The 15,877-nt window shown below is 44.2% G+C and overlaps 1 protein-coding gene across 1 annotated transcript in view; it reads left to right on the forward strand.

Annotated features, from left to right (window-relative positions):
* Nucleotides 1-15,122, forward strand: part of LOC308281848 (tuftelin-like) — a 32,186-nt gene extending 17,064 nt beyond the window's left edge. The window contains exons 2-12 of the mRNA XM_080722171.1: nucleotides 3,565-3,624; nucleotides 6,636-6,776; nucleotides 8,178-8,264; nucleotides 9,449-9,499; nucleotides 9,814-9,879; nucleotides 12,061-12,165; nucleotides 12,643-12,869; nucleotides 13,038-13,143; nucleotides 13,747-13,830; nucleotides 14,272-14,366; nucleotides 14,547-15,122. Of these exons, the coding sequence (XP_080578297.1) occupies nucleotides 3,565-3,624; nucleotides 6,636-6,776; nucleotides 8,178-8,264; nucleotides 9,449-9,499; nucleotides 9,814-9,879; nucleotides 12,061-12,165; nucleotides 12,643-12,869; nucleotides 13,038-13,143; nucleotides 13,747-13,830; nucleotides 14,272-14,366; nucleotides 14,547-14,622 (1,098 nt within the window). The 3' untranslated portion in view covers nucleotides 14,623-15,122. The remainder of the gene's footprint in view (nucleotides 1-3,564; nucleotides 3,625-6,635; nucleotides 6,777-8,177; nucleotides 8,265-9,448; nucleotides 9,500-9,813; nucleotides 9,880-12,060; nucleotides 12,166-12,642; nucleotides 12,870-13,037; nucleotides 13,144-13,746; nucleotides 13,831-14,271; nucleotides 14,367-14,546) is intronic.
* The last annotated feature ends 755 nt before the right edge of the window (nucleotides 15,123-15,877 follow it).

Consider the following 15,877-nt stretch of genomic DNA (forward strand, 5'->3'; position numbering starts at 1 on the left):
TTATTCAGGTGCCTGTACAGTATGTGCATTAGGCCTTTAACAAATAAATATGTTTTCATATTGAACTCGAATCTGACATGTCAGTTTTGGGGGGATTTTTCCACAACTGGATGAGTCTATTCTGGGCCTATCTAAATTCAGTCAAATACATGCAAAAAGATATGAGACCAAGGCACAACAAATTTAAAATGCCTGGCTGTAATACAACTGCTCAAAGAATTTAAGGGAACAAAATGTTCCCTTAATTTATTTGAGTATAGCATATTGTAGTACTGCTCAAATAATTATTAAATGTTCCCTTAACTTCTTAGAATTAAAACAACTAGCCCTTACCCGTACAAAGATATGAGCTCCGAAATGATGTGCAGTGTGTGGGTTATGGGGTGTACTGTGCACACAGTATATGAGGGATGGAAAGTAACTTTAACTGGTGCTTGCATGATAATATGTAGGAGCATCAATGTAAGAAATACCCGTTTCGTTTAATGGCTACAGAGATACTGTGCACACCCCCCCCCCCCCCCCCCTATTAATAAGCCCCCACAAGGTTTTTTCCTCTGATTGTACTATCTTTGTGGGGACATGAGGTCCCCACAAAGTAGTAATTCCCTGTCCACACACACACACACACACACACACACACACACACACACACACACACACACACACACACACACACACACATACACACACACACACACACACACACACACACACACACACACACACACACACACACACACACACACACACCTGAAGACCTATTTTACGTGAGCACCCAGGGGCTTGCAACCTGAGAGCACTGAATGACATTTTCTACATGACTCTCCCTGCTTTCAATGTTGTATGTCAGCGCAGATGACCAGGCCACACTTTAACCACTTTAACCCCATTAAGACCTGGAATTATTTTTATACTTAAGCTATTGAAAAATAGCAGATATACAAGCTCAAAGAGCAGCACCGGGTGCAGCGCTGCGATCTTATATATCTGCTTTTGAAAAATCGTGAAAATGTGTGCAAATCTTTGAATAGGCCTATATATTTTCTAAAGTGAACATTTGTAACTCAAATATTATTTGCTTCTGGGGGGGTCCCTGATACATGATATTTCGAGATGGGGGTCAGCGGTCAAATACATAATTATAATTCCTTGACGCAATGGGGTCCTTGACAAAAGAGTTTGAGAACAACTGACATACATAGAAACATGCGTTTTTCAAAAACCTTGGAAGGATTTAGAAGACATTTATAGAATCCGTGTAAAAAATATTCAAAGAATATGACAGCACAATCATCAGTGTATTTTGGAATCATGTCAATTTGTGTTTTCAGATATTTAACCACTTGAACCGTCAATACTAATTGAACATGACCTTTCACTCTGTACTTAGTCTGCTCTTGTTCCCCTCTACACTGAAGCTCTAGCCGATCTACAAGCTCAGTCTGCTATGTTTGGCTAAAGTTCTCAGAATATGGATGCTAGGGTTCAAGTGGTTAATATAAAAAAGAAAAAAAAAAAGGTTTCTATCACACAAAGATTTGGAGTCAGTAACCCTGAGGACCCCCTAGGGGTCCCGGACTCCCTGTTGAAGACCCCTGTATTGGTTGTTTATTCTTATTTTATTTTACTTTACTCTTTACTTGAATCCCAGCTGTATCTCCTCCTACCTGGATCTGTCCCATGTTTCTACTGCAGTTAGGGTTAGGATCAACAGAATTTGGCCCACAGCATCAATAAAGGTCTATTTATTGTTCATTACTCCCAAGTTGCCCGGAAATGGTGTGTGTGCGCGCGCGTGTGTGTGTGTGTGTGTGTGTGTGTGTGCTCAGGACAAACAGAACAGGGACACAGCCTGCTGTACATCTGTGACGTTAGCTGCACGTTGATTGTTTTCCTGTTCTCCGGCGTGTGTGTGTGTATGTCAGTGTGTGTGCGTGTGCGTGTGTGTTCATTGTGGAGAGGATGCACAGCTCATAAAACCTCTACAACGGCTTACTGCTCTTTATCAATGTGTTATGCAACATAGAGCTGCTGTTATCTCCTCTAGCAGGCTGTTACAGGACAGCGCAGGACTGTGTGTGTGTGTCAGCTATTTTCACTACTCAAAATCATAAAATAATAATAATTATTATTAGGTTGATGTCCAGTTTTGGACATCAACCTGTTTTACAGGCCTTAGGCCTTAATGGGATCTAGAGTTCTCAACAGGCCTGAAAGTTAAAATGTATGCTAAAAAGTTAATGTATGCCTGCAAGTTAAAATGGCCCTACCCGGCCCGAAAATGACGGGTCGGATCAGGGTTCTGGCAGAATTTGAGGAATCTAATGGGTTCATCTCCACCCATGCTATGAAGGAGTTTAAATTCTCGTCACTGCTCGAGCCTCACTCCTCTCTACTCTGACTTATCTAGACCAGGGGTCTTCAACGTTTGCAGGCCAAGGACCCCTTAGTTGAGAGAGAGATGAAGAGAACGGGGTCGAGTCCCGATCCTGACGGCCTTTTGTTGCATGGCACTCCCCATCTCTCTCCCCACACAGGACAGAACAGGACATGGTACAGGACAGAAGACACTTGATTACAATAAATGTACCCCTGTTGATTCCAGGGGGGGGGACCCAAACCGGAATCAATGGAGGTAGATTTACTATAATCACATTTTTGTCTTAAGAATGTGACAATAAAACAAAACAAATATTGAACTCCATGAGGCGAGTAATCAATAGAAAAAAAGTCATTTTGGAGGTGAACTAAAGATGGGCTATTTTCAGCATGCAACCAAGTGTTAAAATCTGCCATTACCATGCCGTCATGGCCCGCCAAAAGACATTTTGGTTATGGCCCAAGATCCAGAACCACTCGTTTGATGTTTAAATTAATTCCATTCACACGGCACTTCTTAATAATGCATAATAATGTACAACAATGATGAGACAGCTCTGTCAAATGTGAGTTTATATGTGTGTGTGTGTGTGTGTGTGTGTGTGTGTGTGTGTGTGTGTGTGCGTGCGTGCGTGCGTGCGTGCGTGCGTGCGTGCGTGCGTGCGTGCGTGCGTGTTTTTAGGGGTTGGCGGCCGACCTTCTGTCTTCCATCTGAAGGGAGTTTAGACATTTTGACGTCAGTCTTAAAAGGAATGAACTGTTATGTAAGACACAGCAACTCCCTCGCATCCTCATAACTGTCTGTGTGTGTGTGTGCGTGCGTGCGTGCGTGCGTGTGCACACACACAATGAACACAAAAATAAAGCCATAAATAGACACACTCTCAACAAATATGCGAACACAAACACGCACACGCACACACACACTTTGAAATGCTCCATGTCGTCTTGACTTCCTGCCCACGGTTCCCCCCAGATGAACCATTTCGGAGGCTCTGATTGGCTGAGCGTCTCCAGTAAGCTCCCCCACCCTACCCCTCTTTTTGTCTCTCCCATACAGCCATACAGAGTGTGAGAGAGACACTTTGTCCTGCAGTCTAGCCTGGGTCTGTCCATAAGGCTCTCTCTGTGTGGCTTCATCGTATATCATTCCTCTTTCTACTCTGTGTCCTCTTTTGTCAGGAGGGCTGCCGGAGACTGAGACTGACCCTGCAGGACCACAGACAGCCACCAGGAGGCAAGGTACGGTACACACCCTCACACCTGTTTTTACTTAAATGGCAGGGCAAGTGATATATATGTCTTACCTACTGTAAGTACCGTATACCTATGTACTGTTGTAACAGTGGATATGAGACTGATACGTAACGGTTAGCTGGGCATTTGAATGATATCAGGTGGAAACCTTGTGTGTCCAAATCTGTTACGTGTCATCCTTTTGGGAGGACAGGAGCTTTTCCAAATGTTGGCAATATTTTTCAAACATGATCTAAAAGCTCACCCACCGGCTTATAGACAGGAAATATTCACTACTTTTGCAAAACACTGCAACAATGCAAGTTACAACAGTTCTCCTTAAGAGGCTTTGTAGTCTGTGTGCAAAATAAGCTCAAGTTCAATCAGTCCGTCAGTCCAAGAACAGGACAGACAGCACAGGAGGGGATGGGACGGAATGGGATGGAATGGAATGGACAGAATAACATGGTAGGAGTCATTCTAGCTTGTGGAGCTCAATGGCTACCAGGACAGAAAACACACAACGCTCAGGCATCTCAATCACGCACGCATGCACGCACATGCATGCACGCGCGTGCGCGCGCACACACACACACACACACACACACACACACACACACACACACACACACACACACACACACACACACACACACACACACAACCATTGTTCAGCCTGAGATATGAAGGGGTCCATGGGGAAGACAGGGAGTCTCCACATGTTACATAACCCCCTTCTGCTTCTGACTTCTCTCCACCCTACAGATGTTGTTGTTCTCAAGCATTTGCGTTTGAAGGACTCCTTATTGGTTCCATGCGTACACTCTCAGAGTTACAGGCCTATAAGAGTCCATTTGACAAGCACACACACACACACGCGCACGCACGCACGCACGCACGCACACACACACACACACACACACACACACACACAGTGTTTCTGTTGACAAGTCACAGGTGCAAGTATTGGGCATTATCGGAAACAGTTGGATCAATGTTGTTGCTTTCTGAAAAGAGGAAAAAAAGCATTGATCTCCAAGTACTGTGAAGATCAGTGCTTTTTGGAGCGGTGAAAGCGCTCCCAATAGACAGGTATGTCTGTGGCTGGCTGGCTGGCTGGCTGGCTGGCTATGTGGCTGGCTGGGTATGTCTGTAGCCTGGCAATACCTTGTGTGGCCACACAAGTTAAAGGAGGGGCGCTGTTGTGCAGGCAGGCAGGCAGGCAGGCAGGCAGGCACACACACACACACACACACACACACACACACACACACACACACACTCACCGCTCCACTTCGAACCGAGGTTTGATTTTTTGTTAATCTCCACCCATTTTGCGATGGAGTTAAAACCGGGAAAGCATCGCTGTCGTTGTTTTAAAGTATAACTGCATTAACCATTAGTTTATTCTTTGGATATTCAAAAATAGCAGCATAAGTTTATTATTAACTCATTCTGTGCCTATCCCGAACATGTTCGGCTTTATTTCAATCCAATACAATTTTTTTTTTATTAATTGACTTACCCTGAGCTGCTTGTAGAGTCGTGGGTGGTCCTGGCTCGTCCTACGCTAGCCAGCTAGCCATTTTACATGGTCCGACGATATATTCCATTAAAAATGGTTTAAAATACATTTTTGAGCCCCCCAATGTTCACCAAATGTTCAGCGCCGCTTCCGGAACGACGTCCAGTGTGCCTATCCCGAACATGTTCGGCTTTTTTTTACTTCTTTAATTTTTATCCCACGATTTTGCAACCCATTTTTTCACCCAGTGCCAATTGCCTATGTAATCCTGGGCTCTGCTCTCCCTCTGCCGCGCCTGGGGAGACAACGGACTGACCTCATGCTTCCTTCAATGCATGAGTAGTCCAAGTTGTTTCTTTTCACCTGACAGGGGGGATTTCCCCGGGATGGACGTAGCGCGTGGAAGGAACACGTTATTCCAACCAGTTCCTTTCCCCTCCATCAAGCGCCCCGGCTGGCCGGGGGGAGGCATTATTGAGACCAGGATTACTGCATGTTTTTGTGAGGGTATCAACCCTAGGAGACACAGGGAGAACATGCAAACTCCACACAGAGAGGCCCTATCGCCAACCCCACCTAGGGTGTGGGCGCTGATGACGCGAAGGAGAAACACACCCCCAGCACCCACAGCGTCCCCCGACGGGAGTCGAACACAGGACCTTCAGGCTGTGAGGCGAAGCGCTAACCACTGCGCCACCGTGCCCCCTATGTTCGGCTTTTTTAATGAAATGAATAAAATGATCCGAGGCCTTCTGAAGCCTGAGCCTAAATTTAAAATCCAGTGTTCCAAATCCGGGGGCCGCCATGCCGGTCGTTAGCCGCGAACGGCGCCGCGAATTGCCGCCGAATCCAATGAAAAACCACATCTTTGGAGGCCCATATCTCTGGATTGTGTTTTTAGGGATGTGGCGCGAGGTTTATTTACGGCGAAATCGCCTAAAAATGATCTTTTAAATGACAAAATGCTAATAGCTATTCTGTAGCCATTTTCATCCGGGACCTTTCCATGACGTGCACGAACGTGAGCACGTGCGTCACTGCAACGTGAGTCCCCGGATGCTAATGCGCTCGCCTATGGGACAAACCCTGGCATTCTTTGGTGCCCTCTAGGGGCTGGCACTGGAAGCGTTAATACTATTATTATTATTTTTTACAAAACTATCTCTGAGTTTCAAATGTGTCTACAAGGACACAACGCCTTGTGGTGCGAGGCGTTGTGTGCTTGTAGATCAGCTACTCACAATTGTAAAATAATAATAATTTTAAAAAGCAACAGTTTTGGACATCCACCCGTTTTCCAGAAAACGTAGGTCAGGTATTTACTATTTAGTAGACATTTGCGGAATCGGCAAACATGTGGAGTTGAATCGGGTAGGGTCGGGTTCTGGCAGAATTTGAGAACTCTAATGGGTTCATATCCACCCATGCTGTGATGGAGTTTAAATTCACGCCACTGCTCCAGCCTCATTCCTCTCTACTCTGACTTGTCTAGCCCATTGGACGAGCATTCGCTCTGGTGCAGCCGGCCAGTGACAGGACACCAGCTCTGGTGCTGCCAGCCAATGAGAGATCAGCTCTGACCACGGAGGCGGAGCCTGTCAAACCCACGAAAGAGAAGGTTGAGGTCATCAAGGTGGGTGCTCTGATGTTTAATTAGGACCTGGAATTATTGTATACTTAAGCAGATAGAAAAGAATATGGGATTTTTACTCGAGTCGTGACTCATAAAAATTGGTCTGTGACCCACAAATGGAGCCAATCCAGGAATAAAGGTACCTCCGGGTTGCTTCATGCACTTAACCCTGCAAGACCCGAATTAATTTCTACTGGACCAAAAGAATTTAAAAAAAATCAGATGGTGTTGTAGGAGTCCTAATCACAGGAAAATGTAATGTTAAAAAAATAATAATAGTTTTGTAAGGTTTTATAGCCATAAATCATAAATCATGCTCTAATTTGCATTTTGGGGATATTTTTCAAAATAATAACATGTACATGTTCTAGACATTCTAATGATCACGAAAAAAAATATTACAGGCATTTTACTTATGTTTTAGTGAGGAATAGCTTCAGTTAAAAAGTGAGATGTTGTTCGTCCAGAAGCTGGAATTTCAACTTCTCTGGGAGGTGTGAATGTCATTCTCTGTGGGGGGTATTTATATGCAAATATCGTGGCCAATGGCATTGTAATACTAAACAATAGGATTTAATGGTGATGTTAATGTGAAAAAAGAACAGGAAAACGAATTATAACGTTTTTTTAAAAATGATTTAAAAAATGTTGCCAAAAAGCAACGCTGGGCCTTGCAGGGTTAAATTAAGAACCTTCATTGACATAAATAGGCGAAGGCTATGACTGCTTCCCCCTGAGTGCTTATTGTAACAATTTGAGCAACTTCCTTTCCCCCTGTAAAACTCAGTTATTATAATTTTCTTAATAAATAAAAGCTGCTGCTCTGAAAGCGTAGCCGATACAGAGACTTCTACGAACACAGAAGGCAGTGAAAAACATTCCAGACAGATAGATGAGTGTATGACTATATTTGGACTTTGTCTCTTCTGTGGAGAGAGACGCTTGGCTTGGTCCACTGTGTTGAAGTAGGCTAAGGACAGTCAGTCAGTTACACATATCTGATCTATCTACAGCTGTATGTCATAAGAGATATGACGTCAGTTACACATAATCTACAGCTGTAAGTCATAGAAATATTCTCACCTTACAGTTAACCGCATATAACACCCAAACGGCCATCCCTAGTTCATACAAGTAGCTTAAAAACTAACAAAGGGTTATTTTTAGTCATTGTTACAATATTTGTAAAACCCACAAACACAAACATGTTCAAGTGAATAGTGAAAATGGCCTATTTACACGATCCCAGTTTTTGCTTCTTTTATGAGTCATTCTTGTTTGACAAAGTATTAACTTACAATAAAAGGTGTGTGTGTGTGTGTGTGTGTGTGTGTGTGTGTGTGTGTGTGTGTGTGTGTGTGTGTGCGTATGTGCGTACGTATGTGCGTGCGTGCGTGTCAGGTGTACCTAGAAGCGTCCAGACAGCAGCAGTACAAACACCAGCAGAGCCTCAAGATGCTTTCGGATGAAGTTTCACACATTCAGGAGGTCGGTGTCAAACGCACACACTCACTCACACACACACACACTCACACACACACGCGCACACACACACACACACACACACACACACACACACACACACACACACACACACACACACACACACACACACACACACCCTAACACAAGTTCAAAGTTCACGGCTTGAGATGGACAGAAATGCTAATGAGGATTAGTGAGCACCAATTATATGAAGAAAGTTTGAAAATTGGTGGAGTCCTTCTTTAAGCCTGAAGTACATTTGGAATTGAAGCACAAGCTTCCTTAAATGGCCAACGACAATATATTTAATTCCACTTGGCCTCATGTCACACAAAATTTAGCAACTAGGCTCCATTCTAGGTTGTGTTATGAGTTTCTCTAAACTAAATAAATCCATCCTCACTTTACTACATTAATGAATAGAATGTTATTTTGACTATGCATGCACCTCATGGCACCACAAAGGCCTTAAAAGCAAGGCTCCAGAGTACATCCCAAAACAAACTGTTCAAGCTACTGCTTGGCCTTAGATCTACAACTTATCCGCTCCTCATTTTGCTAGGGTGGGATGGCTCAGTGTAGAGGAGAGCACAGCAACTTGCAATGGACCTGTTCTACAAGATTTGCTACACCACAAAGACTCCCACCTACCTTAACCTCCTTCTAATCACAGCTCCGATAATCATGTTCAACCCAGATTTGGCTCAAACAAAGGGTTACATTTGTTCCCCTGCTATGCCACAGAAATGTGGAACGCCCTACCAACAGTCTTAAAGTAGTGCAAATATCTACTCTCATTCAAAAGAGCCTTAAAGGAGCACTTAAAGGTGGCTGCAATTTGATACTGGCCTCTGTAAAAAGTCAAAACCTACCCTCCCTTCAACTGTTTACTATACATATTTTTTCCTCTTGATTTCTAACTGTTTATATGATGTTTTTGAATAGTATATACTGTATCTATAATTGTCTGTCATTAAATGTTCCATTGAATTGAGTACAAAGGACCCCAATGGAAACAGTCTTTCTTGGGTTTCAAATCCTAGCAGACCTTGTATTGAACTGTACTTTTAATTTTTTGTTGTTTTGTTTTGCAAACTGCTAGCAAAGTATTCAATCAATCAATCAATCAATCAATCAATCAATCAATCAATCAATCAATCAATCAATGAATGTGCTGTTTGTGTTAGGTGAGGTACAGCCTGAAGACATTGCGGGAGCAGATGGCAGCCAAGAATAAGGTTGGTTTTACATATCATTATCAGTGATAATGAAAATGTTTATTTTCTGGTTGAAAGAAAAGACGACGCTCTGCCTGGCCATGTGCTTTTTGTTTACATCATGGTCACATGGTGTGTTCCAGTTGCCAATGAAAATAAGGTATTCAACACGTGGCAGAGGCGGACACATTAATTAATTAATTAATTAATTAATAATAACTGGCAGTCGATATGTTAAGCACTTTACTTAGTTACTTTACACCACTGGATCATTGTATATTTATGGTTGATTTATACCCATACAACTCTCTCTTTCTTTCTCTCTCTCTCTCCAGGGTGCTGCTAGTGCACACAGGACCAAGCACTCACCTGGACCTGACAAAACCAAGCTGGACACACAGGTCAGCTGTTCTGTGTGCATGCATGTGTGTGTGTGCGTGTGCGTTTGCGTGTGCGTGTGTGCGTGTGTGTGCGTGAGTGTGTGTGTGTGTGTGTGTGTGTGTCTGCATGCATGTTTAAATATGAATAGCTGAAGTATGACACAGCAACAGTAGCACACAATCCATCGCACTGCTACCGTTCCTGGAATAATTTGCATGTTTGCAAAACGATATGCACCCTGCCTCAGGCTGTCTCATGATGTTACACACACGCACAGGCACACACACACACACACGCACGCACGCACGCACGCACGCACGCACGCACGCACGCACGCACGCACGCACGCACGCACGCACACACACACACACACACACACACACACACACACACACACACACACATTCTTCCATGACATCAGACTTAAACTGATCTGTCTCTCTTAACGGCCCCTGCTCTCCCAGGCCCTATTCAAAGGTTCTCAAACATAGCGGATATACAAGCAACACACAAACAACGCTCCATTGTGCATAATGGCATGCCAAACATAAAGACATCAGTTTGAAAGTGGTTACAAATGGGGACACAGTCGACTAGATAATGGTCGATACCGATGTCTGGAAAAGTCAACTAAATGGCGGTTTTATGGGCCAAACTGATATTATGGGCTCTGTTGTGTTTCCCTGCTGGTGGTATGAAAACAACTGTGGTGGGAAGCAAAGTTGTTCCAATGCAGGAAACCAGGGACGTGCTGGGCCCCTGATTCAGCACAGGAAAAAGAGTTGGAGAGGCCCTCATTGCGCGCTATAGAGAGAGATCTCTCTCTATAGCGCTGCTGCAACTCAAAGATTTGCGATTTCAGATCATGACAAGTGACAAGCCAGTGGGCCAATTACTGTACATGAGTTATATTTCGTCGTTGTCGGGTGGAAACCTTGTATGTCCAAAACCGTTTGTTTTGTATTTATCATTTAAAAATGATTTAAACTAGTGAAAACAGCCGATCTACAAGCACACAACGCCTCGCGGTGCGAGGCGTTGTGTGCTTGTAGATCGGCTGTTTTCACTACTTTTGTGCAACGGCCTTGTATGATGAAGCAGGGCTTCCTAATGGCCGGCCTGGACCGGCCGGGAATGAACCGGCTGTTCGGGAGTTGTCCCGCTTTTCCCAATGGCCAGCACGTCCCTGCAGGAAACCCCCTGGCAGTGTGTGATTTTAGGTGTGAATGTGATGCAGTCTGCTACTGTGAAACAACACTGTACTCTGTGTCATAGTATCTCAGAGGTATTGTGAGATTTGGTTGCAAGACAGGAAGCAGTGCACAGTCTTGCGATACTTGGCACGTTCAGAAACACCCCAGATACCTCTAGTCTATACAATTACACAGTGTACACCTTGAAAAGAAACTCGGCTGAAAGCAAAGTGTAACATGTCTTCTTTCATTTGTAGAGTATTTTATAATGGTCTCAATAGTTCTAAGCAGGGACGTGCTGGCCATTGGGAAAAGCGGGACAACTCCCGAACGGCCGGTTCATTCTCGGGCTGGTCCAGGCCGGGCCATTTGGAAAAAATTAAACTGTTTGCACAAAAGTAAAAATTAAACTGTTTGCACAAAAGTAGTGAAAACAGCAGATCTACAAGCACACAACGCCTCGCACCGCGAGGCGTTGTGTGCTTGTAGATCGGCTGTTTTCACTAGTTTAAATCATTTTTGAAATGATAAATACAAAACAAACGGTTTTGGACATACAAGGTTTCCACCCGACAACAGCGAAATAAAGGCCTAATTCATGTAATTGGCCCACTGGCTTGTCACTTGTCATGATCTGAAATGGCAAATCTTTGAGTAGCGGCAGCGCTATAGAGAGAGATCTCTCTCGATAGCGCGCAATGAGGGCCTCTACAACTCTTTTTCCCGGGCTGAATCAGGGGCCCAGCACGTCCCTGGTTCTAAGCTGTCCAGTCGGCTCTCATAGACTCCAGTGTTATTTCACCAAACTTCCAGTGTGAGTTCGACACCCCAGTGCGACAAATCTGCCGGCTGGAATTGCTCGATAGTAAAACTAATTACGTCTGTGTCCCTTCCTTAAAAAATAAAAAGAGTTTCTTTGATGTCCCCTGGTTTAAATCAAAGTTAGACTGGAGGTGTTCATGTTCCCTGGTTTAAATAAAGGTTAGGATGTCTGTGTGTGGTGTACAGGAGGTGACGGAGGAGGCAGAGAGACTGAGGGAGGTCAGCAAACGTCTGTACGCACAGCTGCAAGATACAGAAAAAACACACCTGGAAGAGAGAGAGAAACTGCAGGTACAGTAACACACACGCACGCACGCACGCACGCACACACACTCACAAATGCATGCACAGTTACACAGACAGCACATAGAGAATGACTGATATAGCATTTTCCCCCCCTTCAGATGACTGTGTATAACTGATTTAGAAGACATTTGTAGAATCGATCTTAAAGGAGTAGTTCACCCCAAAACAAATTTTCTATCAATTACACACTTACAAGCCTCTATCAATTACAAGCCTTGAATTCATGAAGATTTTTTTTTAAGTTTTTGTCGCATTCCTCAAGCCAATAACTTAATGAGACTAAGCCATCAAATTATTGACTTAGGAATGCAACATAAAAACAATGAATCCAAGGCCTCGTGGGGTGTGTAATTGAATTGAAAATAAGTCCCTTTTTTGGGGGGGTTGAACTACTCCTTTACTGGGTTAATGGGATGAACCAGCGTTTATGAGAACGGCGCTTGCCCGTTTTCCCCCCCGCAGGCCGAGGGCAACGCGCTGCGCCAGCGCCTGTCCGACCAGGAGGAGGCGCTGAGGAGCAGCGAGGAGCAGAGCGGGAAGAGAGCGCAGCGGATGGAGGAGCTCCACAGGCTGCTGGGAGGCATGGAACAGGAGAGCGCCGCCCTGCGGGACGCCGTGCACCAGCGCGAGAACGAACTGAAAGACCTGCGGGGGACCTCAGAGGAGGGGCGCGCGCAGGCGGAACAGCGGTGAGTCGGCAGCGCACTTGTCTAGACACGCAAGCATGCACGCGCACACACACACACACAGTTTATAAATGTTTTATGAATACAGTTGTATTGTTTTATAAACGCAGTTGTATTGTATTGTTTGTATTGCTTATAAATGTTTTATAATATATATATAAATATATTTAGGGCGGAGCGGTTGGAGCAGGAAGTGGCCATCTTGAAAGAGAAGATTCACCACCTGGACGACATGCTGAAGAGCCAGCAGAGGAAAGTCAGACACATGATTGAACAGGTAACACACACACACACACACACACACACACACACACACACACACACACACACAGTGTGTGCTTGTTTTAGACACTTTTCATGATTTCTGCATTGTATCAAGTCATGAAAGGTGAGCATTTGAAGAGAATAGGTGAACACTGAAAGGAAATAGTCAAGCTACAAGCTAGGTCACTACAGGATGTGTGGTGACAAAGAGATTTAGTGTAGAGGGGACCAATAATAATAATATTTGACATGTTTTAGTAGTTTCCAGCACGCACCAAAAGATAGCAGATCTACAAACTCACAACATGGCATATCGCTGAGCTGATTGGTGGAATGTTTAGGACCGCCCGAGGTTGTCAAGAAGATGTATAATCATAATTTACAAAACGGAAGCGATTTGTTCTAAAACGTTCATTCATCTTCCCACGCAGTGTATGAATTGACTTGTAATTTGTATTAGGTGAATAACAGATTGTGTCTATCTTCAGGTCATAGACCTTGTGCAACCGTGTGTAAGTCTCTCTCTCTCTCTGTGTGTGTGTGTGTGTGTGTATGTGTGTGTGTGTGTGCGTGCGTGCGTGCGTGCGTGCGTGCGTGCGTGCGTGCGTGCGTGTAGTTGCAGAACTCTCGGACGGTGATCCAGGAGAGAGACCGGGTGATCAGGGAGCTGGAGGAGAAGGTGGCGTTCCTGATGTCTGAGGTGAGAACGTTGTGGTTTGAGGAGCGCCGTGTGTCTGTCATTAGGCTATACATGTACTCTAGTGAGCAGGGGTGTCACAAGGGAGGGAAAAGTGGATTGGATTCTCAGACTGTCTGCTAAACCAGCCAACTCCACCGAAGAGGGTGGAGTTGGCCTTGCCTTGCTCCACAACCTTTTGACCTCCACCCAAGTGCATAAATAAGTGTGTGAGTGTGTGGTGTGTCATAACTTCGAAATAAAGGCTGACAAACAGCTAGAAAAGACATGCACATCCAAAGCCCTGTAGGCTGGGTGCTGGACTAAAAGTAGTATACTGTAAATAAGAAAAAGAGTCTGCACACCAAATAAACTCTAAAACTGGGAACAGCACATTTGGTGTGCAGACTATTTTCTTCTTATTTGATGTGTCATAACTGCCGTCTTTCCTCTGTGCGTGTGCAGAACCGCCAGATGCACGACCAGATGGACTACTTCCTGGAGGGCCAAAGGTCAAACTCATATCTGTCATCAGAGCTCAACCCACACATTGTTTACAGGTAAAGGCATGCACACATGCACGTACGCACGCAGGGACACACATACACACACACACACACACACACACACACACACACACACACACACACACACACACACACACACACACACACACCTGGATAACACAACATTACACATCTGGATGATCCGGTGAATTTTATTCCTTTCTGTTTCCACAGCAAACCTCTGAAACCCTCCACTTCCTCTTCCAGCAAGCCCCTCCCCTTCATCAAAGTCATTGAGATGACATCATGAAGAGGAGTGTATGGCCAACCACATGCATGCACGCGCGCACGCACACACACACACCTGGATAACACAACAATACACATTTGGATAACACACCAGCCTGTCTACAACACAACAATACACATCTGGATTACACAACAACACACAACTGGATAACACAACAATACACGTCTGGATTACACAACAAGACACATCTGGATAACACGACAATAGACATCTGGATAACCCATAACTTACATTTTGTAAGAGCAATATTCAAGTCCATTTTCCATTTGATGGACAACTGAAGAAAGTACTCTTCTGCCATCTACTGGGTCTTCTTGTAACATTGCATAGAAATAAAAAGCTAGATACCTGCAGTTCATTGGAGTCACTGTAAAAAAGGACAGGCGGAAGTGTGGAAGGCACGCTGCCACTAAAAGTGACTACTGCCCAATCACAGCGTGTCTTTTCAATTCAATTCAAAGGAACTTTATTGGCATGAGGAAACAACAAACATTTACATTGCCAAAGCAAGGGAGTAAGGAAAGAGGGAGTCCCGCCTCTGATTGGCCTACTACCAAACGTCCCGTTCTGTGCTTCATAATTCTGGAAGCTTGCCTTAAAAATTGCCTGGACTTTTTTACAGACGCCCCAGAGCCAATGGAGGCGTCTAGCTTTCTATGCCTATGGGACATTCAAGCTCTTTCTTGAATGCCGTCACTGATTGGTGGAGTTCACGTTACTAAGGAAATGTGCAATCAGAGTGACACATAATATTTGTGTATATATTATTTAAACACAGACAAAGAGCCTCATCACAATAGTTTGGCATCACTGCACGGCTCAACTAATCAAAGTGACGATGGAATATTTAACAATGATGTTAGATGCAAGTATCTTACTGTGTCTTTATTGTGAAGGAATTCAATTGACAGCAGATTGTATTTCTGCCCCAAAAGGTCCGTTTGCACAGCACTTACTAATGTGGAGAATCTATGCATATTATTATATATATGTCAAACAATATAACACAACAAAACATAGTATACTAATCTGAACTGGGGAACCCCACCCTTGCCAACACTTTTGAATTGTAGGCATTACATTTGTTTGACTAATAAACGTATATATTGTGAAAATAGACAATTTAGGCATTTAGCAGACGCTCTTAATCCATAGCGACTATACTTGTAGATCGGCTATTCTCACAATGTTTACCTCTTTCTTACTTAATATTTGACTCAATTGGCCCCACATGGCCAATTTGGTATTAAAAATG

Source organism: Nannobrachium achirus (genome assembly GCF_963921795.1).
Source record: "Nannobrachium achirus genome assembly, chromosome: 3".
Lineage (NCBI taxonomy): Eukaryota > Metazoa > Chordata > Actinopteri > Myctophiformes > Myctophidae > Nannobrachium > Nannobrachium achirus.